Here is a 27,114-nt window from a genome sequence, read left to right as displayed (position 1 = left end):
GCCGCCAGGGTTAAAAGGCACGGATGAGGTGCTGCTCCTAGAAGGAAAATAGACTAGAAGCCCACAGGACACATATAAGAAGGAGCAAGTCTGTTTTCCCCTCCAATTGCATGGCTCTCTCTAGCACCCCAACTGGCAGAATTTCAGAGGGAGTCACCTGGCTGAATAGAAATGGGGTTTGTAGAGCCCCAGGCCCAGCAGCACAAAGCAGAGTACAGAAGAGTTTGGAGCTGAGACCCCATGACTGCACAACTGGTACAGGAATCTTCCTGCCAATGTCATGATGCAGGAATGCACTGCTATTACTCTTATTATATGATGAGGAAACTGAGGGTCTAGGGAAGTCAAGGGACTTGCCTAGCAAGTTCGAGTGACAGAGCCCTGATGTGAAGCCAGGTCCATCCACTTTTTTTTTTTTTTTTTTTTTTTTTTTTTTGAGACTGAGTCTTGCTCTGTCACCCAGGCTGAAGTGCAGTGGCAAGATCTCAGCTCACTGCAACATCCGCCTCCCAGGTTCAAGTGATTCTCGTGCCTCAGCCTCTTGAGTAGCTGGGATTACAGGCACTCACCACCATATCCGGCTAATTTTTGTATTTTTAGTAGAGTCGGGGTTTCACCATGCTGGCCAGGCTGATCTTGAACTCCTGACCTCAAGTGATCCGCCCGCCTTGGCCTCCCAAAACGCTGGGATTACAGGCGTGAGCCACGGTGCCCGGCCTCCATCTGCTCTTAATGGCAATGCTCTACCAAGTTTCCTTCACATGTTTATGTTAACAATGTGTCAGGACAGAACAGACTGAAGTCCCAGTGCTGTCAGGTTGGAGCTGAGGTGGGACAAGATGGGTGGGGAATTCAGGCATGGGGTGGTCCTGACAAAGTCTCCCAACATGCCGCTGAACATCCACCAGCTTCGATCAGCTCTGCTGTGAAGCTGATACTCATATCACTGACCCTGCTGGCCCTACCTGAAAAGATTTTCTCCTTAGAAAGGGACAGAAATAACCTCTCGCTTTACTGTCCTTTAAGAAAGTTGAGATTTTTGTTCTTTGACCAAAAATTAGCCACCACCAACAAACTCTTCTCCATGCTTCAAGACTCAGTTCAGACGTTACCTCCCCTGAGAAGCCTTCCTGGTCTCTATGGACCCGGTCATGCCCGTGTGGGTGCTTGCATAGGATTTGGTGCACACTCCTCGATGGGGCTTCCTTCTCTATAATACTACACTAGATTGTGGGCCCCTTGGGGATGGGCCTGGGTCTACTTAAGCTCTGCCTGGCACATGGTGGGCTCCCAACCTAGCAGATTGTAAAGACTTGTCTCTCCCAGAAGCATGCTTCAGTGGGAGCCCTGAACATCTCAAGACCATATTTTTTTGACTCATTCTCTAACTTTCAAGTGTTCTCAATCTAGTGGTGAAGACATGTTTAAAAAAGAAAAACAAAAATCTACTGGCACAGGCCTTCATCTCTCCTGTATTCCAACCCATTCTTTACACTTCAGTCAGACACAAATGTAGCCATCTAAAGTTCCTGCTAAAACCTTCCAGGGGCTTCCCATTGCTCCTAGGATGAAGACCAACTCCTCAATGTGATCTCTGAGGTCCTCCAGCATTGGTCCCTGCCCTCCTCCAGCCTGGGGTCTCAGCACTCCCCGTTCCCCTTCTTCCAGCCTCCTGCTGCCCCTCCCTCCAGCTACTGAACCTCCTTCAATTTGCCAGACTCACCCACTTGTTTGCATCCTGGTGTTTGCAAGAGGGGTTTCCTCTTCCCAGGACCCTCTTCTCTTTCTTTGCCTGAGTCCCTCCTACCTGTCAGCTGCTGAATCACTTTTGGGATGTTATTGGCAGGGTAACTCCATGCTTCCAGAGCAGCCAGTTCCCGGATCCTGGCTCCCATCCACTGAATTGCAACCGCCCGCACTGGGTTAGTTCACTCCACTCAATGCCAAGCTCCCAGGCATGTGGCAGGTACTCTGTAAAAATCCATTCGAATTAATTAATTTAAAACTTAAACAACAGCAACCAAACTAAGAGAGTTCTCTCCACACAATTTTGGAAGTCACAGGCTGCCCAGGACATGGTGAAGTAACTTTCTCCCAGTGTCTAGGGGCCATGTCAAAAGAGGACCTCCAGATTGGTGGAGAGGGTTCTGGAGGCAAAGTCAGGAGAGCAGAGGTGGAGCCTGGGTGCCCTGGGGGGTAGCCGGTTGTCACAGTGAGTGTTAGCTTCTTCGTCTTTATGATGAATATAAAAATGCCTGTCTTGGCCGGGCATGCTGGCTCACCCCTGTAATCCTAGCACTTTGGGAGGCCAAGGTGGGCGGCTCACCTGAGGTCAGGAGTTTGAGACCAGCCTGGCCAACATGGTGAAACCCCGTCTCTACTAAAAATACAAAAATTAGCCAGGCGTGGTGACGGGCGCCTGTACTCCCAGCTACTCGGAAGGCTGAGGCAGGAGAGTCGCTTGAACCCGGGATGGGGAGGTTGCAGTGAGCCGAGATTGCGCCACTGCACTACAGCCTAGGTGACAGAGGGAGACTCCATCTCAAAAAAAAAGCCTGTCTTTCCTGACACACAGGGGTGTGATGGCATGGCACATGCACATGTGCAAACCCTGTGCAAACTGTGAACAGCTGTACAAATGTCAGGTATAATCATTTTCACTGCCATCATCTTCAGGAGTCAGCCCAGGTCACAGCCTTCCCAGCTTTCTTCATAGCAGCCCAAACCCAGGCCTTAAGCTTTTCATCTTCTTTTCCCCCTGGAACTAGGCCCCAGCTCCCTACAGAGAAGATACATCAAAGCCCCACATGAGGATTTTTATTGCTCCACATTAGATAAGCTTCCTCCTCTTGAGAGAGACTACAGGGAAGGTTGGGAAGCTAATCTCAACTTCCTGCTTCCCAGCCACCTTCCCCACACCTGACTCCAGTGAGGGGAGGCCTGTGGCTGCTCCTGCTTTTGTTCACTTTACTCATGGCCCTCTGCCCACTGTCTCTCCCTGGGATTTTCTTATTGTTCTTCGTGGACAACCAAGAGCCAGAGAGACTCATCAGGTAATTAAAGGGACCCAGCACACCCCCATCACTCCAGGTTCCCAAAGCAATAAACCAAAGGACAGTTTGTGGAACATGATTGGGCCACAAGAATAAAATTGCCCTGAAATTGACTCCTTAATAAGGCAAAAGACATCCATTGCATAGACATTATGAACCTATTATATGTCAGGTATTTAACATGTTCTATATCCCTTAAACCTCATATCAACTTTCTCCATTTTATAAATAAGCAAATCGAAGCTCAGAAAAGTTTTAGTTAGATGAATAAATGGATAGGTCGATGGATGGATAGGTGGATGGATGGGTGGGTGAATGGGTGGATGGATAGGTGGATAAGTGAATGGATGAATAGATAGGTGGGTGAGTGGATGAATGCATGGGTGGCTGGGTGGTTGGTTGGGTGGAAGAGCAAATGGGTAGATAGATATGTGGATGGATACATGTATGGATAAATGATTGTGTGGATGTGTGGATGTGTGGATGGATGGATGGATAGATGGATGGATGGATGGATGGATGGATGGATGGATGGATGGATGGATGGATGGATAGATAGATAGATGGGATGGGTAGATGGATGGAGAAGCTCCTTGCCAGAGTCAAAAGGAAGTGGGTCCATCTCCCTAAAAATGCAGAGCTGCCATGTCACTTGCGCTTTCTTGTTGAGGTCCCTCATAGGAAGGGTTGTGCATGTCACTGGGCAAACATAAGACAAGGCCATTGTTTGGCAAAGCTGTTCCCTAGAGCAGCAGAGTCACCCATTTTAGACTGAAGATTATGGAAAGAATCTTTCCCTTTTTTAGTTGCAGTTTCGGAGTTAGAAGAATTTGCATCTTTGCACCATCATTTATTTACTGTGTGACATGGACAAGTTACCAAACACCTCTGTGCTCAGTGTCCTCATTTGTAAAATGGAGGACTATCCAACTTTGTATTGTTATGAGTTTTAAATGATGTCACTCAGATAGAAGATGTTACATATGTCAGTTTTCTCCTCTCTCTCCCCTTGGCAATGCAAAAATCATTGCAGAGATGAGCTAAGAGTGGTTAGAATTTTCCCTGAAGGGGGAAAAGCCAGATGTAGCTGAGTTGCTCTGTAGCAGGCCTCGCTGTACTCCTCTGGGATTGAGAAGAGAATCGTTTCCCTCCAGGTATTCGCAAAAAGGAAATGAATTTTCCCATCAGGAGGAAATGGAAGAAGACTCCTATTCTTGGTGACCTCTGAACCATGGCATCATGTCAGTGGCATCTGAGAGACTCAGGTCCAGACCACCCAGGGTTTGTTCTTTCAAATGAGAGGGTGGAAGACGTGAAGGAGAGCAGGGGCAGAAATGGGTAAGAGGCTGAAGACCCAGAACATCCAGCAGGCCAGGTTTTCTTTTCCTGACTTCCTCTAAGGAGGGATACAGAAGGAAAAGATTTTTCCTAGATTACTTGAGGATGGGAGAGAGAGAGAGAGAGAGAGTGTGTGTGTGTATGCACGTGTGTGTGCCCACACATGCCCTCGTGTGGATGGGTGTAAAGAGGGGAGCGTGTGGGGAAAATGGGTGTGGGTGTGTGGATATGGGGTGCGGTGACGGGCCGTGTGTGTTTGTGTGTGAGGGGTATGGAAGTGGGGTGGGATGTGTGTATGGGGGGTACCGTGAAATGGGAGTGGGCCTCTGGGTGGGTAGATGTGGGTAGGGATATGGGAATGGGAGGTGGCGGAGAGTACGGGAGGGGAGTTTGGAAAGTTGTGGGTGTAGGTCTGTGTCACATTGCATCACACTGAGGGGATGGGCCTCTCTAAATGCACAAAACCACACATGTCTAAGCACTGTTAATAAACTCTTCTTCGCTGGAAATTTGTAAGCAAGTTTATTTTTCACTCATTCATTTTCTGATCATCAGCACTAGTCTATAATGAGAAAAACAAAAAATTAAAGTGCCTTTAGGAACTTTTAATCTATAAGGTGAGACACAGGTGAATTCAATAAAAATAACGAGTACATTTGCCATGTGCCAGGCGCTGTTTTAAGCACTTTATATGTATTACCTGATTAACTGGTCATAACAGTTTTACACGAAAGGTACTATTGTGACTCCCATTTCACAGATGAGGAACCTGAGGCTTGGAGGAACTGGCTGCTGTGGTCTGAAGGTGTCCCTCCAAAATTCATATGTTGAAACGTAATCACCAATATGATAATATTAAGAGGTGAGTGAGAGGGCTGGGCACGGTGGCTCACACCTGTAATCCCAGCACTTTGGGAGGCCAAAGCGGGAGGATCACTTGAGGTCAGGAGTTTGAGACCAGCCTTCAACACAGTGAAATCCCGTCTCTACTAAAAATACAAAACTTAGCCAGGCATAGTGGTGGGCACCTGTAATCTCAGCTACCCAAGAGGCTGAGGCATGAGAATCACTTGAACCCAGGAGGTGGAGGTTGCAGTGAGCCAAATCACACCACTGCACTCCAGCCTGGGCGATAGAGCGAGACTCTGTCTCAAAAAAAAAAAAAAAAAAAAGGTGAGTGAGGCCCTCAGGAGTGGAGCCCTCATGAATAGAAGAATTAATGTCCTTATAAAAGAGACTTGAGGAGCTGTTGGCTGTTGGCCCCTTCTGCCATGTGAGAAGGCAGCAAGGAGTACCATCTTGGAAGCAGACAGCAGCCCTCACCAGACACGGAATCTGCCAGCACCTTGATCTTGGACTTCCCAGTCTCCAGAATGGAAGAAATACATTTTTGTTATTTATAAATTCCCCAGCCTCAGAATTTTTTTGTCTTTCAGTTTTTGTTTGTTTTTGAGATGAGGTCTTACTCTGTCACCCAGGCTGGAGTAGAGTGGCACAATAATAGTGCACCGTAACCTTGAACTCCTGAGCTCAAGCGATACTCCCACCTCAGTCTCCCACGTAGCTAGGACTACAGACATGCACCGCCAAGCTCAGCTAAGTTTTAAATTTTTGGTGGAGACAAGGTCTCACTTGCTATGTTGCTATGCCCAGGCTGGTCTCAAACTCCTGGGCTCAAGCAATCCTCCAGCCTTGGCCTCCTAAAGTGCTGGGATTATAGGTGTGAGCCACGGCTCCCACCCAGGTACTTTGTGATATCAGCAAAAATGGACTAAGACAGTGGTCCAAGGTCAAACAGCTTGTGACTGGTGGAGCTGGGATTCCAATGCAGGCAATGTGTCCCCTGAAAATGTATTCCTAGGTATAACATCAAGTCCGTACCATCCATCCCTAGTTGATATCCAAGGGATAGGCTCATGTCCCTTATAAAGGACTGGCTGCCAGGGAGCAATCAACCCAGTAAGATGCATAGTGTGCCTCTGAAGTCCTAACCCATTGCCCTAGGTCTACCGCTGTCAGCATCCCATCGCTTCATGCTTCCTCACCCTATGTCTCCTACCCTGTTTCTACTTCTCATGTGACCCCAAGACCAGGCAGACAGGGAGTACAGGAAGGAGACATGTATAAACTTAAAGGCCAACCTCCCTCTCCACTCATCGCCTTCCCAGCAGCCCTGGGGCTGGGACACTGGTCGCACGGTATTCTTCATCCCAAGGGTCTCCTTCCTGCTCCTCCTGGGAGGCAATACCTATGACAGCTATAGTGAGATCACTGGGCCTCACGCACGTGGCCAAATCTGACATCAGTTCTCAGGGTCATACTATTAATAGCATCTCCATCCATACAGGTCTCACCAGGGACCGGAATAGGCTCTGGTGCTTTAGGTGCATTACCTCATTCAGTTTAATTCCCACAACAACCCCATGAGGAAAGATGGTTCTCCAGATAAGAAAGATAAGAAAACCAAAGCTCAGAGAAGCCAAACAGCCCGCTAGAGAGGAGGCACTGGCATGACACCACAGGTTTGCCCTCAGGGCCCGGGCCCCTGGCCGCACTGCCATGCTGTTTGGTCTCTCCCTCTCACACCAGCTTGTATGTAGAGTGAAAAACTGGTCGTGACTATTTCCACTGCCAGGTTGGGGAGACCGGGTGGGGGGGTGTTCCATGCTAAGTACCTTCACCCCTGAGGGTCAGACTTTCTGGGGAGGCCCACCCAAGTCTACAGCCCAGGAGACCAAGGCATCTGTGGGGAAATAACTTCTCCCAGGCGAATCGAGTCAAGCATGGTCACCCCCAGGCCAAGGCAAAGGAAGGCCTGCTGTCCCCGCTTAACTTTGCCCCAGCATCCCCAGTCCTGGCCGCACAGGCATTTGTGCTGGATCCTGGGCATTGTGGCCTTCGAGCAAAAAGTAGGCATTCAAGCCCCTAAAACATCAGGGCCCGAGTATTAAAATCCTATTTAATAGGGGGTAACACCCGCAAACAGGGAGAAGAACTCTCCCCGTAGTTGTTCCTTGAATCACGGCAGGGCTTAGGGATGCTGAGGGTGCCGGCAGAGGCAACTCTGGGGCCGGGAGATAGAGTGACCGCTGCCAAAATCCAAGTGTCAAAGGTCGTGGGGCCAGCAGTATTTGCGGTAGGAGGCAGTGGGCTGCAGACTGGACTCACCCCTGAGTCACCAGTGGAGGCTCCCGGAGACAGATTTGGGGCGAGGGGAGGAGTTTGAAAGAGAAGGGGGTACGCCATCATGAAAGCTGGAGTGAGAGCCTTTGTATTGTAAGTTGTTGTTTCTAGCAGTTATTTATAAAGGACCCAAAAGACTATGTTCCTGCCTCAGGCCAGCAGAGGCTTTAGAAGCAGAGTACAAATGTTGGCCATTGTCCCTTCTAAAAGGAACAATTCAACAAACAACTTTGGCTGAAAGGAGGGGACATTCCTTAGCCGTGTTTTGTCCTACTCAAATCTGGCTGTCCATGGATGGCCAACTCAGGCTGGCCAGCAACCTATGATCTGTGGCCCAGCACAAAAAGGGAGCTGAGCCAATCAGATTCCTGCCTCAGGAATTTGAATCAAGAAATGCTGAGATACGCAGGCTGTCCGCTGCGGGGCTGCAGGCCACAGGAACTCCTCAGAAGATTCCAGATGGTGCAGCTAGAGCTGGGGGGCCTATGAGGAGGAGAGAGATGGTGGACGCAGAGAACTGGCTAGTAGAAGGTTTACAGTGAGAAGTCAGACTGGGAAAGGCAGGAGAAAGGCAGTGACACAGACAAAGGCCATGAGGTCCGGCTGGCGCCTCTGTCCTTGCCCCAGGCTCTCCCTCCCTCCCTTTCTCCTTCAGTGACTGAGTGTCTGATGGGACAGGAGGGGAGGGGAGCCGGGCAGTGACCACTTCCACAAAATGGTTCTGGGGTGAAGGGGACCTGGTCATCAGCCCATGATGGCTCTTTCAGTTACGACAAGGACACCGAAAAGCCAAGTGAGCAAGAAAGAGACAGTCCAGCAGTGACGATCAGCCACCTCCCACCACCACCCAGGCAAAGCAAGACATTGGCTTCAAAGGCCTGGGCAGCATCTAAATCGTGCCTCAGGAGGGCAGGCACGGTGGGGAGTGGTGACTTACAACCGTCTTAATTCGCAGCTTCGCTTTCTAACTGTGAGAACTTGGAGAAGAATGGACCCTCCCATGTCTTTGTTTTCACATCTATAAAATGGGATAAGAATAGAACCTCCTTCCTTAGGCTGTGGGAGAGTCCAGGAGGGTCAAGGCGGAGCCTGGGAGAGGCAACGCCTGGCCCCGGGGAAATCCTCCTTTCAGCCACAGAAATTCTGCTTTTGAGCTCCTCCAAGAAGGGCTAGAGCAGGCATAAGAGGTTGAGGAGTCTCTTCCCCTATAGAATTTTCTGCCCGAAATGACCGCCTGTCCATCGACAAGAACATGCCCCTCTGTCCGTTGCCCTCGGGGACTCTGTGGGGAAGGCGGCTTCCAGAATCACCCTGGCTGCAGATCAGCCTTACTTAGCCAGGCTTATTAATAGGAGAACATCCATTTCTGTCTTAAAATAGCTGTAGAAAGTTATTTAAAATGAGCCGCAGTTGGGTGGTCAGATGGTTTGTTATTGTCTTCCTCTCAGGAGAGTTCAAGAACTCTCTCATATTTTCCTGTTTCATTTATAGTAAAACAGTCCTAACAGGAAGGTCCATTGCTCTGTGTAACTTCCTGAGTCAAGGATGCCCAGGCTGTTGGAAGGGTCTCAGAGTCAAGTGCCACCCCCATCCACTACCCACCACCCGCTCTACAGAGCTCTTGGCAGGCAGGCAGCCACCCAGCCTTGGCCTGGCTCCTCCAGGTGTAGGGGCTTCCAGGCTCCTGGGGAGAAGCCTGGTTGGGAAGAGAACTGGGCTTGGGAAACAAGGACACTGGCCTAGAAAGAGTCACTCAAGACCCATCTGACTCCTGCTTTTTCCTCTGTTCTGAATATCTTAAGAGAGGCCCTGCAGGACAGAAAACCAAATATCACATGTTCTTACTTCTAAGCAGGAGCTAAATCTTGAGAACACATGGACACGTAGAAGGGAACGACATACACTGGGGCCTATCGTATCGGAGGGTGGAGGGTGGGAGGAGGAGAGGATCAGGAAAAATAACTAATGAGTACTAGGCCTAATACCTGGGTAATGAAATAATCTGTACAACAAACCCCCATGACACAATTTACCTATGTAACAAACATGCACTTGTACCCCTGAACTTAAAATAAAAGTTAAAAAAAAATAGAGGTCCTGCCTAGAGCAAGGGTCTTGTAACAAAAAAGGCCCTTCCCCTTGGCCAGGCTTAGTGGCTCACGCCTGAGGCAGGTGGATTACCTGAGGTCAGGAGTTCGAGACCAGCCTGGCCAACATGGTGAAATTCCATCTCTACTAAAAATACAAAAATTAGCTGGGTGTGGTGGTGTGCACCTGTAATCCCAGCTACTCAGGAGGCTGAGGCGGGAGAATTGCCTGAACCCTGGAGGCGAAGGTTGCAGTGAGCTGAGATCACGCCATTGCACTCTAGCATGGGTGACAGAGCAGGACTCTGTCTCAAAAAAAAAAAAAAAAAAAAAGGCCCTTCCTCAACCTCACATCTTGTCTTCCCCCAGCCTTTCTATACCATTCCTTTCCCTCCTTGTATTTCTTTCTCACTCCAGCTTCAAAACCTATTTAGCCATGACACTCTCTGGAACCCTCTATCCATTGTGAACACACTTCCTTTTTCCTCCAGATCATCATCTTTTGCCTTCACAGAAGTCTGCGTTTCCTCTGCAGCCCTGAAGGAGAAAGTTGCTCACCCACACTCCACGACTCTGAGGCAGAAACGGTGGCTGGCTTGTCTCACCTCCCTCTTGTCACTTCCACATTGTCGCTCAACTCTTTCTTTGAGCCAAATGCCATCCAATCACTGTCCTCCTGATATGGTTTGGATCTGTGTCCCTGCCCAAATCTCATGATGAATTGGAATCTCCAGTGTTGGAGGTGGGGCCTGGTGGGGGGTGATTGGATCATGGTGGTGAGTTTCTCGTGAATGATCCAGCACCATGCTCTTGGTGCTGTTCTCGAGATACTGAGTTCTCGTGAGATCTGGTTGTTTCAAAGTGTGTAGCACCTCCCCTCATCTCTTTTGCTTCTGCTCCTGCCATATAAGATGCCTGCTCCTGTTTTGTCTTTTGCCATGAGTAGGAGCTCCCTGAGGCCTCCCCAGAAGCAGATGCTGCCATGCTTCCTGTACAGCCTGCAGAACCGTGGTGAGCCTATTAAACCTTTTTTTTTTTTCACTAAATTACCCAGTCTCAGGTATTTCTTTATAACAATGTGAGAACAGATGAATACACCTCCTAAACACTAAAAATGGTCCATTGCCCTCTCAGTGAATCCCTCAAGACCTGGCTCATGGTCTTCCTCTCCAGCTCAAGTCCTCAGAGATTTCAATACCCGGGCGCACAACTGATTGGCCTGTACTTCTTGGACAGCATTAACTCCAAGAGTCTCCACCTCCACTTTACTGCGGCCACCACTCCCAGACCCCACCCTGGATCTTGTCATGAGTCAGGACTGGGTCATGTAGAGTTCAGTATCTTCCCTTCTGGTTGCATTCTCCCATCCTTTGAGCTATCTCATGACCTCACGCCCATGACAACTATATTTTGACCTCCAAGAGACCCCATCCACTGGTCCTTCCATTTCCTTCAGCCTATCAGTCTTCTTGGCTGAAAGTCCAGACCCTGTAGGTGATCATATGAACTGCACCCACACCATCCTCCTTGCACTGCTATCCTACTGTACCTTCCTCTCCTGACAAATCCTTGTTATTTTCTTCCAGTCTCAGTGGAGATCCTTCAAGCCAGCTCCTCAACTGGTGCATCTCCGGAGCCCTTGTCTGTTGCGTCCTCTTCTCTTCAACACTCCCCCTCTTCTGACATTTTCCACTTGGCCTATATATCTGTCCAGTCTACACCATCTGACAAGAACCCTCCATAAAACCCCTCTACCACCCTCTACTTTGGTTTCCTCTCACTGTAGTCTATTCATGCTGTCACCCACTTCCTCACCACTCATTCCCCATCCCACTGCACCCTGGTATCAGTCCTGGTCACTCTATGGAAGCTGTTTTCTCTGAAGTAATAGATTCAAGCACAATTGCTGTGTAACAAATTACAAATGACTCCAAAACTTAGAGGCATAAAACACACCCCCCTCACTTTTTTTTTGAGATGGTGTTTCACACTTGTCACCCAGGCTGGAGTGCAACGATGCGATCTCAGCTAACCGCAACCTCCGCCTCCCGGGTTCAAGTAATTCTCCTGCCTCAGCCTTCAGAGTAGCTGGGATCACAGGCACCCACCACCACACCCAGCTAATTTTTTGTATTTTTTTAGTAGAGATGGGGTTTCACTATGTTGGCCAGGCTGGTCTCAAACTCCTGACCTCAAGTCATCCACCTGCCTCGGCCTCCCAAAGTGCTGGGATTACTGACGTGAGCCACCGTACCCAGCCAATGACCCTTTTTTTATGCTCGTGGATTCTGAGGGCCGGGAAGTTGGATCGGCCACATAGTACAGCTCATCGCTGCTCCGTGGGGCCTTGTCTGGGCAGGTGACTCATCATCTGAAGGTTCATGCGCTTTCATGTCTAGCACCCAGGCAAAGACTGGGTCTGCCAACCAGAGACCTATACATGGCCTGTGTGTGTGGCGTGGCTTCCTCACAGTGTGGCAGCCTCAGGGTGGTCTCACTTCTTATGTCGTGTGCTCTAGTGTTCCAGCAAACAAGGTGGAAGTGGCATTGCCTTTTATGACTCTGAAGTCACTACGACTTTTATAGCCTCAGAAGTCCTATAGCATCATTTCCACTATGCTTCATCAGTCAAAGTAGTCACAAGCCCACCCAGAATCAAGAGGAGATCACAGAGATCCCATTTCTCTAGGGGAGAGTGAGGAGGTTGCATTGCGGAAGAGCATGTGGGATAGGAAATACTGTTGCAGTTTATCTTTGAAAAATACAATGGACCACAGACTTCAGTGATCTTCCAGTTACTAAATCCAAGGGACATGACTTAGCCTACTTCTGCTGCTATAGCAAAACACCTGAGACTAGGTAATGTATAAATAATAGAAATTTATTTCTCTCAGTTCTGGAGGTGGCAAAGTCTAAGATCAAAGAACTAGCAGATTTGGTTTCTGGTCAGGGCCTGGTTTTTGCTTCAAGGCCATGTCTTTAATTCTGTGTCCTCACATGGTAGAAGACATGGAGGGACAAGCAGTTCCCTTCTACCTCTTTTCTGAAGTCCTTAATCCCATTCATGAGGGCTCTACCCCGAATGCTTAATCACCTCCTAAAGGCCACGCACCTCTTAATACTATCACATTGGTGATTAAGTTTTAACATATGAATTTTAGGAGGACACGTTCAGAACATAGCAAGATGTTTTTTAGTTAATATCTTGATCTCTTCTGTATTTTTTTTGTTTTGTTTGGTATTTTGAGACAGGGTATCTCTCTGTCACCCAGGCTGGAGTGCAGTGGCGTGATCTCAGCTCATTGCAACCTTCACCTACCAGGCTCAAGTGATCCTCCCATGTCAGCCTCCTGAGTAGCTGGGACTACAGGCACGTGCCACCATGTCTGGGTAATTTTTGTGTTTTTGTAGAGATGAGGTCTCACTTGCCTTGTTGCCCACGCTGGTCTTGAACTGTTGGGCTCAAGCGATCTGCCTGCCTTGGCTTCCCAAAGTGCTGGGATTGAAGATGTGAGCCACTGCTCCCAGCCTGTATTTGTTATTATTGATCATTCCCTGCTTCAGGAAACTGTCTACATTGTCCATGTGGGTTACCACACTCTTCCAGCTCTAGACAGACCTTTGCCTACTACCCCATCCCCCACTTCATGTGCACCTCTGCCTTCCTGTTAACAAGAATGTTCCCCAAGGGTCTGTTCTCAGACCACGGCTTAGCTCAGTCTTTGGCTTCTCTCCTGTGACTTAGATTGCCATCTAGGTGCAACTAACTCCCAAATCTATTCCACCACATACCTCTCTAACAGTTGGTCTTATATACCCATCAGCCTGGTGGATGTGTTCAAAGACAGCTCAATTTTGGCATGTCCAGCATTGAACTCACCAACTTCCACTCTGAACTGGCCTCTCCTCTGGTATTCTTTTTCTCCCTTAGAGATATGTAACTGCCCAAACTTTGACACCTCCTTTTCTGTCACCTCTCACATCTAATTACTTACTAAGTCATGATCATTTTGTCTCTTAAATGTTTCTACAATTTTTAGTTGCCATCATTTTAAAATTAGAAGATTAAGAATCAAAGCCAGGTACAATGCATGCGCCCATAGTCCCAGTTACTCAGAAGTCCAAAGTGGGAGGATCACTTGAGCCTGGCAGTTTGAAGCCACAGTGTGCTATGATGGTGCCTATGAATAATAGCCACTGCACTCCAGCCTGGGCAACATAGCAACATCCCATCTCTAAAAAAAAAAAAGAATCAGAGAGTCAGAAAGGTTGTTATTTTCCAAGATTAAACAGCTATCATCTATTTATTCTTTTATGTGTTAATCCACCACTTATTGATTACAACTAAGTTCCAGGAACTGTAGTGAAAAAGCTTGTAAGACATAATATCTGGATCTTTTCATTGGAGAGATAAGCAAGTAAGCACTAGATTACTATAAAGTGTGATAAATGTTGTGATCATGAGAAGTGTTGGGTACTACCAGGGCAAGAATCCAACCTGGATGGGCCAGGCAAGGTGGCTTATGCCTGTAATCCCAACATTTTGGGAGGCCGAGATGGCTGGATCACTTGAGGCCAAGAGTTTGAGATCAGCCTTGGTAACATAGTGAGATCCTGCCTCTACAAAATATTTTTTAAAAACCAAAAACCTAGGCCGGGCGCAATGGCTTACGCCTGTAATCCCAGCACTTTGGGAGGCCAAAGCGGGCAGATCACCTGAGGTTGGGAGTTCAAGATCAGCCTGACCAACGTGGAGAAACCCCATCTCTACTAAAAATACAAAATTAGCCGGACGTGGTGGTGCATGCCTGTAATTCCAGTTACTCAGGAGGCTGAGGCAGGAGAATCGCTTGAACCTGGGAGGTGGAGGTTGCGGTGCACCACTGCACTCCAGCCTGGACAACAAGAGCGAAACTCCATCTAAAAAAAAAGAACAAAAAACTAGCCAGGCATGGTGGCTCATGCCTGTGGACCCAGCTACTTGGAAGGCCAAGGCTGAGAGGATCACTTGAGCCTGGGAAGTTGAGACTGTAGTGGGCCGTGATTGCACCACTGCACTCCAGCTTGGGCAACAGAGAGATCCTGTCTCAAAAACAAAAAACAAAACAACAACAACAAAATCCATCCTGGAATGGGAGGGAAGAAAGTTGAGGTTGTATTAGTTTTCTATTGTGTTATAACAAATTATTCCAAATTTTAGCTGCCTAAAACAATAAATATGTATTAGCTCATAGTTTCTGTGGGTCAGAAATCTGGTACAGCTAAGTTGGGTGCCTCAGGGTCTTCCAAGACTGTAATCAACGTGTCAGCTGGGGCTGTAATCATCTCACTGGTGACCGAAGGAGGTTTCACCCTGAAGACCCTCACTGGCTATTGGCTGAAGTTGTCATTTTCTTGCCACATGAGAGCAAGAGCTTTGAGAGAGAGAGAAACAGAGAGAAGAGAGGGAGCTCGAGCTAGAAGTCAGTCTTTCTGTAACATAATCTCGTAAGTAACATCCCATCACTTTTGCCACATTCTATTTTTTAGAAGTGACTCGCTAGATCCAGCTCATACTCAAGGGGAGGAGATTACACAAGGGCATGAACACCAGGAGGAGAGATCACTGGGGGCCATCTCAGAGACTATGAGAGAGACCAAAGGAGATGACTTACAGCAGGTGATGTCTGAACTAGACTCTGAAGGAGTTAGCTAGGTGAAGAGTTACGAGACTGTCTTAGCAGAGAATGCTATGTGTGAAGTAACCTGGAAGGGAGAGACAGAGTCTGAGGCTGGAGGAATTCCACGCTCAGTAAGGCTGGAGGATAGGCTGCCGTCTATGTGGAAACTGGAGGCAAGTTGATGCTGTTGAGATGCATTTGACAGCTAATCCTGTCATCCAATGGTGCCTCCCAAGTTAATGTCAAATTCCTTGCTTAATATGCTCTTGTTCACTCTGTTTTTGCAAATTTTTAAATAGGTAATCAACATTAAATGTTTCATGCACACACAAATAAATATATATGTAATCAAATAATCAAATAAAAAATTGAACTTACAACCTCTTTCCTATTTACAAAAACAGAGCAGTTTTTCAGTAGAGCACATTTATAAATCATTACAAATGTGAAAAGCATGACTAGAATTTTCAGTTATCGGTGGGTGGAAATCCCCTTATACTTTGGAATGTATTTATTTACTTATTTACTTTTTTTGTTGTTGTTGAGACAAGGTCTTGCTCTGTCACCCAGACTGGAGTGCAGTAGCATGATCTCAACTCACTGCAGCCTCCACCTCCCAGGTTCAAGTGATTCTCCTGCCTCAGCTTCCTGAGTAGGTGGGATTACAGGCATCTACCACCACATCTGGCTAATTTTTGCATATTTAGTAGAGACGGGGTTTCGCCATGCTGGTCAGGCTGGTCTCAAACTCCTGACCTCAGGTGATCCGCCTGCCTTGTCCTCCCAAAGTACTGGGATTACAGGCATGAGCCACCATACCCAACCTTATTTACTTTTTTTTGGTTTTTTGTTTGAGATGGAGTCTCACTCTATTGCCCAGGTTGGAGTACAGTGGCTCAATCTCGGCTCACTGCAATCTGCCTCCTGAATTCAACCGATTCTCCTGCCTCACCCTCCCGAGAAGCTGGGACTACAGGTGTGTGCCACCACACTCAGCTAACTTTTGTATTTTTAGTGGAGACAGGGTTTCACCATGTTGGCCAAGCTGGTCTTGGACACCTGACCTCAGGTGATCTACCAACCTTGGCCTCCCAAAGTGTTAGGATTACAGGCGTGAGCCACCACGCCCCGCTATTTACTTTTTTAAATAAAATTTTTCATTGAATTTTGACACTCATAGAAAAGCACACAAATAATAAAAGGTACAACTCAATGAATTTTCACTAAGGAAAATATCATCTAGATTTAAAAAATAGAACATTGTCACCCCCAGTCTCCCCTTGTGCCACTTTCCAGTCGCGAACCCTCTCTCTTCCCCAAAGATAATCACTACCCTGACTTCCGTTATCGCAGAGTAGTTTTGCCTGTTTGAACTTTATGTGAATGGAACCATACAGTCTATACTCTTTGGTTTTGGAACTCATCATTTATTTTTGTTAGACTCATGCATGTTCCTGCATGTAGTAATAGTTGGTTCATTTCACTGCTCTGTAGTATTCCTTTGACTAGACCACCATGTATGTAGCTATTCTACAGTGACTAGAACTTTAAACTGTTTCCAGTTTGAGGGAATTATGAATAGTGCTGCTATAACCATTTATGATTATGTCCCATAGTGTACACACATACACATTTCTGTTGAGCCTATGTGTAGGAGTGGAATTGTCGGGTCATAGGTATATGTATATTCATGTTTAGTAGATACTGACAGTTCTTCAAGATGGTTGCACTAATTTATACTTCTAGGAGCAATGCGAGTTCCATTTGCTCTACCTCTATCTACATCCTTGCCAGTACTTCAAATCTATATTTTTATGATAAGCTATTCTGAAGCATATGCAGTGATATCTTATTGAGGTTTAATTTGCATTTCCCTAATAACTAATGATGTTTGGCAATTTTTCATATGATTCACCTTTTAAATATATTATTTTGTGAAGTGTTTGTTTATACCTTTGCTCGTTTCTCCCTCGGGTTGTCTTTTTCTTATTGCTTTGCAGACATTCTTTATATATTGCACTAATTTACTAGGGTAGCCAGGCAGCCATAATAAAGTACCACAAACTGGATGGCTTGAATAACAGAAATGTATTTTCTCAAAGTTCTGGAGCCCAGGAGTCTGAGATCAAGGTGCTGGCAGAGTGGTTCCTTCTGAGGGCTGTGAGGGAGAATCTGCCCTATGTGTCTCTCCTGGCTTCTGAGGGTTAGCTGGCAATTTTTGGTATTCCTTGGCTTATAGATCTTGACCTTCATCTTCACATGGGCTTCCCCTGTGTGCGTGTCTCTGTGTCCAAATTTTCCCTTTTATGAGGACACCAGTTATACTGAATTAGTGATGGCAGCAGCTGCTGGCATCACACTGGCTGCAGCTGCCCAAATCATGGCTGCAGACCCAGGCGTCCTGCCCTATGGAATAGGAAGGAGCCCCGCCCTCCTGAGTGGAGCTACAGCTGCCCAGACTGTGGCTGTGGATCTGAGCCTGTGCTCTTGGTGGGGGTGCCAGGAGCAGGCAGGATCTGCCCTCCTGGGTGCAGCTACAGCTACCCGACCTGCAGCTGCAGACCTGGGTCTCCTGCTCCACAGAGCAGACAGGAGCCAGAGACAAACAGGAGCCCCACCCTTACGAGTTGGCTGGGGCCGGAGCTCCCCTGGTTGCTATCCCAGGCACAGGACCTGGGCATCTCTGTAGCCTGCACTCTCTGGTCCCGGGAAGACGACCCCCACCCCCACACATCATCCCTGCAGGCTCAGGGGTGTCTACTCTCACTGCCTGGCCTCTCTCCACTCCTGGTACCGGCTCAGATCTTGGAGCAGGGTTGGGGCTGAGCCTTGAGTCCATGAATGGCAACCGGAGGGAGACAGAGTCCTGGGCGGAAGGGGGCGTGTCCCTGGTAAGGCCCCACCTTCAGGCCAGGGCTTCCAGGCCCGCAGACCAGACCGGAGTGAGGACTCATGATTCCTCTTCCAGGCCTGCCCATGGTCACCCATGGACCATTTGGCATGCATTTCTTCCCCTCCAAGGTCCATAAAAGCCCTGGGCTTAGCTAGAGCAAGAGATGGCGGGGAGAACGGAGAGAAGACAGCACAGGAAGACCAGCTGTAGAGAGGAGCTACCCTCTCTGCTGAGAGCTTCAGAGACCTGCAGAGACATCCGGACTACCAGCTGCAGACAACCCTCTCCAGGATCTCCTCTCTGCTGAAAGCAGCAGACGTCGGGATAAGCTGCCTGCAGAAAGGAGCTACCCACTGTGGGTCTCCTCTGAGCCGTTCTAACACTTAATAAAGCTCATCTTCATCTTGTTCACCCTTCATTTGTTTCCGTACCTCATTCTTCCTGGACACAAGACAATAACTCAGGCTGGCCACAGAGGTTTCCAGCCAGAAAATTGACACCTCAAAGATTCTGTAACATGAGGGCCCACCCTACTCAAGTATGACTTTATCTTAACTAATGACATCTGCAGTTACCCTATTTCCAAATAAGGTTGCATTCTAATGTACTGGGGGGTGGGACTTGGATATATAAATTTTGGGTGGGCACAATTCAACCCATAACATATATGTTTTGAAAATCTTTGGCTGGGCACGGTGGCTCATGCCTATAATCCTAACACTTTGGGAGGCTGAGGCGGGCGGATCACTTGAGCCCAGTTCAAAACCAACCTGGGCAACATGGCAAAACTGTGTCTCTACCAAAAAAGTACAAAAATAAGGCAGGCATGGTGATGTGTGCCTGTAGTCCCAGCTACTCAGGAGGCTGAAGTGGGAGGATTGCTTCAGCCCCAGAGGCAGAGGTTGAGGTTGCAGTGAACTGTGATCGTGCCACCGCATTCCAGTCTGGGCAACAGAGCCAGACCCTGTCTCAGGAAAAAAAAAAAAAAAAAAAAAGAAAAAAAGAAAAAATATTCCAGTGCTTTGCTGTTATATTCTCTCTCGCTCTCTCTTTGTTTTTTGTTTTTTGTTTTTTTCTTGTTTTTGTTTTTTTTTTTTGAGACAGAATCTTGCTCTATTGCCTAGGCTACGGTGCAGTGGCATGATCTCAGCTCACTGCAACCTCCACCTCCCGGGTTCTAGTGATAGCCTGCCTCAGCCTCCTGAGTGGCTGGGATTACAGGCGCCCGCCACCACGCCTGACTAATTTTTGTATTTTTAGTAGAGATGGGGTTTCACATCTTGGCCCGCCTGGTCTCGAACTCCTGACCTCATGATCCACCCACCTTGGCCTCCCAAAGTGCTGGGATTACAGGATAAGCCACCACACCTGGCCACTGTTATAGTCTCTTAATGGTGTTGTAGCACATTAAAGATGGCAATAACTTCTTTTTCACTCTTTCCATTGAGAGTTGGTGTTTATTACCTCCTCCCTTGAAAAAAAGCTTGTCCTATGACTGATTAACCAATAAAAATGTGTTGCAAGTGATCCTGTGTTAGTTCTGGGTCTAGCCTTGAGAGAAATGCAGATTCCATTTCTTCCCTCTTGAAAGGCTTGTTCTTGGAACGTCACTCTTGGGGCCCCGGGCTGTGAGAAGCCCAAGCCACACAGACAGGCCATGTGTAGGTGCTCCTGAGTCAACAGCCCCAGCTGAGCTCGTGGTCAGAAATCTGCATTAGTCAACCAGCCATGTGAAAAAACCATCATGGACATTCCATCCCAACTGAGCTCAACCACAGCCATCACCTCCTCAGGACACTGAGATTTCTGCACTTCCAGCATGTGTGGCACTCTTAGGTTGTGCAGGAGAATGACCCAGGGAACCACTCTCACCACACAGCAGTGCACATAGGTGAATCAGGGTTGAGGCACCCACTGGCCGGGCTCCAGGAATGTTATGGGCCGGGAGCGCTGAGATAGCGGTGCCTCTGGGCTGATGTGTGTTTATCTAGGTGAGGAGCTCAAAGGGCCTAAGCGAGTGTGGCAGTGAAATCAGAGCGGTGGCAGAGGCAGAAAGGCTACCGTGTCGCTGGACAGAATTTCTGTGCTGGCTGGGCTCGCCAGGAAACATGCATAGAGAGTTAGGGTTGGGAAAGTTTATCAGGAACAGCATCTGTCAAAGAAAGAGGCAGAATTGGGCAGGGAGAGCTGTCAAATGGCGATACTCTGAGCAAAGACTGTCCAGAAAGGAATCCTGCCTTTGGGGGAAATGGTGAGGCCTCATTCCACCTCTTTGCTCAGTCATTGCCTGAGAGCTGCCCAGAGGCCACGGAGACCTCAGCCAGACAGTTGAAGTGGTGTGCTGGAGCCAGCTTGCTTTGGCTGGCAATAGCTGATGGTGAAACTTTCAGGAATTTTACGAGCCAGTTGTTAAAGACAGCCATTATTACAAATTAAATTATGTAAACTTACAACTGAATAAAATATATTAAAAACAAATCTAATACAGATGGCAAATAAGCACATGAATAGATATTCAAGATCATTAACCATTAGGGAAATACAAACGAAAGGTATGATTAGATGTCTCTACACACTGATGGCTAAAGTTTTTCTAAAACATTGATAATAACAAGTGCTGAAAAGGATGAGGGGCAACCAGATCTCTTGTACATTGCTGATGGCAGTGTAAAATGGTATAGCCATGGCTGGGCGCGGTGGCTCACGCCTGTAATCCCAGCACTTTGGGAGGCTAAGGCAAGTGGATCACCTGAGGTCGGGAGTTCAAGACCAGCCTGACCAACATGGAGAAACCCCATCTCTACTAAAAATACAAAATTAGGCTGGCGTGGTGGCGCGTGTCTGTAATCCTAGCTGCTCGGGAGGCTGAGGCAGGAGAATCTCTTGAACCCAGGAGGCAGAGGTTGTGGTGAGCCGAAATTGTGCCATTGCACTTCAGCCTGGGCAACAAGAGTGAATGCTGTTTCTAAAAAAAAAAAAAAAAAAAAAAAAAAAAAGTACAGCCACACTGGAAAAGTTTGGTAGCTCCTTTTCTTTTCTTTCTTTCTTCTCTCTTTCTCTCTTCTTTTTTCTTTTTTATTTCTTTTTCTTTTCTTTTCTTTTTTTTTTGGACAAGGTCTTGCACTGTCGCCCAGGCTGGAGTGCAGTGCCACAATCTCAGCTCATTGCAACCTCTGCCTTCTGGACCCAAGTGATCCTCCCACCCTAGCCTTGCCACCATGCCTGGCTACTTTTTGTTTTTGTTTTTTTGAGAAGGAGTTTCACTCTTTTTGCCCAGGCGGGAGTGCAGTGGCATGATCTCGGCTCATGGCAACTTCCGTCTCCTGGGTTCAAGCGATCCTCCTGCCTCAGCCTCCCAAGTAGCTGGGATTACAAGAACCTGCCACCATGTCCAGCTAATTTTTGTGTTTTTAGTAGAGATGGGATTTCACCATGTTGGCCAGGCTGGTCTTGAACTCCTGACCTCAGGTGATCTGCCCGCCTTGGCCTCCCAAAGTGCTGGGATTACAGGCCTGAGCCACCATGCCTAGCCTGCCTGGCTAATTTTGGTATTTTTTTGTAGAGAGAGAGTTTCACCATGTTGCCTAGGCTAGTCTCGAACTCCTGGGTTCAAGGGATCCTTCCACCTCAGCCTCCTAAAGTGCTGGGATTATGGGTATGAGCCACTGCGCCCAAATTGGTAGCTTTTTATAAAGTTGAAAATACGTTTATCATATGAGCTAGCAGTCTCATTCCTGTGTATTTTTCCTAAAGAAATGAAAATTTATGTTCACACAAAAACCTGTACAGTGTTCTAGACAAAAGAAAGTAAAGGAGAAAGGTTAATATTGCATACTAAATTTAAAAGTATGCCATGTCTGTAGCTATTACATTGGAAATAGTACAAAAAATTGAGGGATATTCTAGTATTTGAAAACAGTTACCTGATTCACAAAGAAGTCACTCATGCTATTGAATAATGAATGAGGTTCCCAATATACACCTTTGTTCTTTTACTTTCATTTTAATCCTTAATGTAAACAAAAATACCAATCAATGTTCATGTCAGAATCATGCCTGACATATGGAGTCTTTAAACAGAAATACGGGTAAAACAAGGTTAGATATTAATGGGCTGATGAAAATGTAACTAGAGGCCCTCAGGCACCTTATTCTGCAATTCCTCTAAGAGCAATGGTTCAGTATTCACTATATCAGTGTTTGAAGCCACTTTATAGAACTTATAGAACTACAGAGAATACTGAGAACCCACTGTATATGTGCACACATTTCTCCCTGCTAAGAGCTGTTTTTTTTGTTTTTTGTTTTTTTGAGACAGAGTTTCGCTCTTGTTGCCCAGGCGGGAGTGCGATGGCACACTCTCGGCTCACCACAACCTCCGCCTCCCAGGTTCAGTGATTCTCCTGCCTCACCCTCCCGAGTAACTGGGATTACAGGCATGCGCCACCATGCCCAGCTAATTTTGTATTTTTAGTAGAGACAGGGTTTCTCTATGTTGGTCAGGCTGGTCTTGAACTCCCGACCTCAGGTAATCCACCCACCTCAGCCTCCCAAAGTGCTGGGATTACAGGTGTGAGCCACCGTGCCCAGTGAGCTGGTTGTTAAACATTACTAACACACCACTGACTGCAGGAGCTCACCACACTGGGGGCTGCCAGCGAACCACATGGCTGTGGCCTGGCAGTCCTGTCTTAAAGTGAGATCTGAGTGATACATCTCCATGTTGGCCCCAATTTCCAGGCCTACAGTTAGAGAGGTTTAGTATTTGGGTTACAAAGATGTAAGTTGGAATCCGACCTCCCCAATTTACTAGTTTTGTGTCCTCAGGCAGGTAACACTGTGCCTCATATCCTCAATAACAGAACAGCTATTTCAGTTTTGTTGTGAGTCCCAATGAGATTGTGTCATGTATGTGAAATGCCGGTACATGGTAGATAGTGTGAAAGGAAAATATCTTGGGCCCCCAAAATCATTAAGGAAAACTGAAGCTGGAAACTGCTTAGGGCAAACCTGCCTCCCATTCTATTCAAAGTTATCCCTCCTTTCACTGAGATCGATGCATATCTGATTGCCTCCTTTGGAAGGGCTAATCCTAAACTCCAAAGAATGCAACTGTGACCTGGAAGCTCCCTCCCTCTCACTTAGAGTCTTCCTGCCTTTGCTTCAAGTTGCCCCGCCTTTCCAGACCCAACTGACGTACTTCTTATAATATTGATTGGTGTCTCGTGTCTCCCTAAAATGTATAAAACCAAGCTGTGCCCTGACCATCTCGGGCATATGTCATCGGGACTTCCTGAGGCTGTGTCACAGGCACGTCCTCAACCTTGGCAAAATAAACTTTCTAAATTAACTCAGACCTGTCTCAGATTTTCTGGGTTCACAATAGTGACTAGTATTAATCCTCCTACACACAACCCCAAACTCCAGCAAAGGCACAGAGACACCGTATTCTGTCTGCTGCTCAGTCCTTTGATCACAGAGGATCAGACTGCAGTAGCATTGTGCCCAGTCATTCTAAATCAGTTTTCAACACGAGTACTCACTCTGTCTGAAAGGCCCAGGCTGGGTCCTGCAGTGGAGATGCCCAAACCTGAGATTCTAGAGACCTGCTGCCTGAAAAAGTTTCCCTCTTTCCAGGACCATACGAGGGGCCCACCTTACAGTCTAACTCTTGATGCTTTCCTGTCATGACAGGAATAGTAGGCAATGTTCTTGCTGGTGTCTGGGTGTCTGGGGCTTCTGGTTTTGTGTGTATGTGGGCGGGGGGGAGTGGGGGTGGGGATAGAGAATTTACTTTGTCTGTTTTTCTTCTCCCAGTTTCTCAGTACCCTAATCTGGGCTTCAGAAACCCCAGCTGCCGCAGTTCAGATCTTGCTTTCTCTGACTCAGCTTTACCCTCAAGACACAGTCTCATCTCTGAGTCATCAGGCTGGTCTCCTGCTTTCGAGGACAGCAGTCTGGCACTCCCGTTCCATCTTCCCAGGAAAGGTGCTATCTCCACACCCCAGTGCCAGCCCCTAACTTGGCTCACAATGCCCAGAACCAAGAAACAAATTCTCCATGAGATCAGAGAATGCCCAGAGAAAAGGTTCCAGGATCAGGAGTTGTGGAATGTCTGGTTTCAGTTTCAGCTCCACCAATTTGCTTGTGTGACCTTGGGCCAGTTCTGGAGCCCACCTGAACTGGGCTTCCTCTTCCCTAAAATGGAAATATGATCCACACTGGGTCTATCCCACAGGGATGATGGGAAGCCTAAATGAAAATAGTATGAAGTGCCCCCAGACATGAGAGCACAAACCCCTGGCCTGTAGGCTGGATCTGATCCATAAAGCCATTTCCTTTGGCTTGAACAATGTTGACCTATGTAGAAAGTGTTTAGCATTACACAAATGAGCTCCTAACAAATTTGGGGCCTTCACTTAAATATCTGACTTATTGCTTTCTTTTTGTTGAGATGGAGTCTCGCTCTGTCGCTCAGGATGGAGGTCAGTGGTGCGATCTCGGCACACTGCAATCTCTGCCTCCCGGGTTCAAGTGATTCTTCTGCCTCAGACCCCTAAGTAGCTGGGATTACAGGCATGCACCACTACGCCCGGTTAATTTTGTATTTTTAGTAGAGATGGAGTTTTACATGTTGGCCAGGCTGGTCTCGAACTGCTGACCTCAGGTGATCCACCCGCCTCGGCTTCCCACAGTGCTGGGATTACAGGCGTGAGCCACTGTGTCTGGCTGATGGCTTCTTTTTAAAAATGGGAGGAGCTGGCCACATGAATCCCTTTCCCTAGATGGCAAAATAGACTGAGCTGAGTAGCAGCAGCCTGGTCCCTTGGGCAAGAGCTTGGAGCTCCTATCAGGCTCACCACAGTCCCCACCACTCCCTGCTATGTCCCAACACTGGGACCAAGTCTCTGCTGCCATTTATTATTGGTCTGGGATATTGATTTGCTCCAATGGCGCTCTAGTGGAAGTGAAATCGTTCTAATAACCGTATTTCTATAAAAATGTAAAAGGAAAGTCCCAGAAAGTACTCCCCCATCTGGGTCACAATGTCAAAAAAGAAACCCCTTTGTTTAAATGTTAGCCCTTGCCAATGGGCCCATGAAGGATGCCCATGGTGGGGGTCAGAGCTGGCATCCAGAGTCTTACGGGCTTCATGGCCCTCTACTTCCCCATCTCTGTTGTCTTCACCTGTAAAGGGAGAGTAACAGCAGCTCCTTTCTCCGAGGGTTATGGTGCACAATGCCCACCAGGCACTTACTGAGCTGTTCATTCAAAATTAGCAGTTGAAACGCAAACATTTTGAACTGATACAAAACTTTGGTGGGCCGGGCGCGGTGGCTCACGCCTGTAATTCCAGCACTTTGGGAGGCCAAGGAGGGCGGATCACCTGGCGTTTGAGACTGGCCTGGCCAACATGGCGAAACCCCGTCTCCACTAAAAATACAAAAGTTAGCTGGGCGTGGTGGTGGGCGCCTGTAGTCCCAGCTACTCGGGAGACTGAGGCAGGAGAATGGCTTGAATCAGGGAGGCAGAGGTTTCAGTGAGTCGAGATCGTGCCACTGCACTCCAGCCTGGCAATAGAGCGAGACTCCGTCTCAAACAACAACAACAACGGCAACAGCAACAAACCTTTGGTGGGCGGTCGGAGTGTGAAACGGAAGACGTAGGGTTCCTGAGTGGGACTACAGCAAGGACTGGGAAGGAAAAAAGGAAATGGAAAAAGACGATTTAGGAGAGGTAAAAGATCTGTCACTAGGGGCCGGGCGCGGTGGCTCACGCCTGTAATCCCAGCACTTTGGGAGGCCGAGGCGGGCGGATCACGAGGTCAGGAGATTGAGACCATTCTGGCGAACACGGCGAAACCCGTCTCTACTGAAAGTACAAAAAAATTAGCCAGGCGTGGTGGCGGGCGCCTGTAGTCCCAGCTTCTAGGGAGGCTGAGGCAAGAGAATGGCGTGAACCTGGGAGGCGGCGGAGCTTGCAGTGAGCGGAGATCGAGCCACTGCACTCCAGCCTGGGCGACTGAGCGAGACTCCGTCTCAAAAAAAAAAAAAAAAAAAAAAAAAAAAAAAAAGATCTGTTACTAGGACCCCAGCCCTCACTGGACCACGTCCGCTGGCGAGCACCTCACTTACTGCACCCAGCTTCCCAGTGGCCAGACCTGGGTTCCAGTCCTGGCTGGAGCAAGTCATTACCTTGTCTGGTGCTGTTTCTGCACCTATCAAAAGAGGATGGAAATGTCTAAATGAACCGAGATAAACGCATACGAAAGCACTTTGGGAATCTGAAAAGCACTATGAACAGGTTAGGAGTTTTTGGTCTCTTTTCAAAAAGTTTTTCTTCTAAGCTCATGTTTATCAAGGGCTTTTGAGTTTATCGAGGCTAAGACCCTCCCCTCGGTTTCACAATTCTGCCCCTTCCTACACACCAAAGCCCGCGCCGCGTCAGGAGTCTTTTTTTTCTCCCCTAGCGAAGGCGGGGACTCGGGCGCTGTTGGCAGCTGGCGACGCGGGGCGAAGCCGCGACTGGCGGCGCCTGGCCAGTCCCGCATCCGCCGCGGTGGGTGTGCCCACAGGGGTGCGCCGGGGCCAGGGCCGAGCCCGCCGGCCAGAGGGCGCCTGGAGGGTGTGCGCGCCGCGGACGACCAGGGTGCGCCAGCCCCGGGGTGCGCGCCTGGGACGCGGACTGTGCACCCGGAGGCTGCGTGCGCCCCGAAGCCGGGGTGTGCGCCTAGCTGCCCCGGCCGGGTGCACCGCGGGCCGCCTCGCGCACGACTTCCGCAGCTCGCCAAGGTAAGGGACTCTGCGACCCCAGTCCCCGGCAGTGCGCCGGGGTGTCCAACACCCGCCCTGCGCGACCCGGGTGTTGGCCCCCGCGCTCGACCACTCTCCTCTCACCTC

General features: G+C 48.3%; 1 protein-coding gene across 1 annotated transcript in view; it reads left to right on the top strand.

Annotated features, from left to right (window-relative positions):
* Window positions 1-18,675, top strand: part of LOC126948445 (translation initiation factor IF-2-like) — a 109,926-nt gene extending 91,251 nt beyond the window's left edge. The window contains exon 4 of the mRNA XM_050780275.1: window positions 18,343-18,675. Coding sequence (XP_050636232.1) covers window positions 18,343-18,369 — 27 coding nt within the window. The 3' untranslated portion in view covers window positions 18,370-18,675. The remainder of the gene's footprint in view (window positions 1-18,342) is intronic.
* The last annotated feature ends 8,439 nt before the right edge of the window (window positions 18,676-27,114 follow it).

The sequence above is a fragment of the Macaca thibetana genome, chromosome 1, assembly GCF_024542745.1.
Source record: "Macaca thibetana thibetana isolate TM-01 chromosome 1, ASM2454274v1, whole genome shotgun sequence".
Lineage (NCBI taxonomy): Eukaryota > Metazoa > Chordata > Mammalia > Primates > Cercopithecidae > Macaca > Macaca thibetana.
Note: the sequence above shows the minus strand (reverse complement) of the source record. Positions and strands in the feature narration are given on the sequence as shown.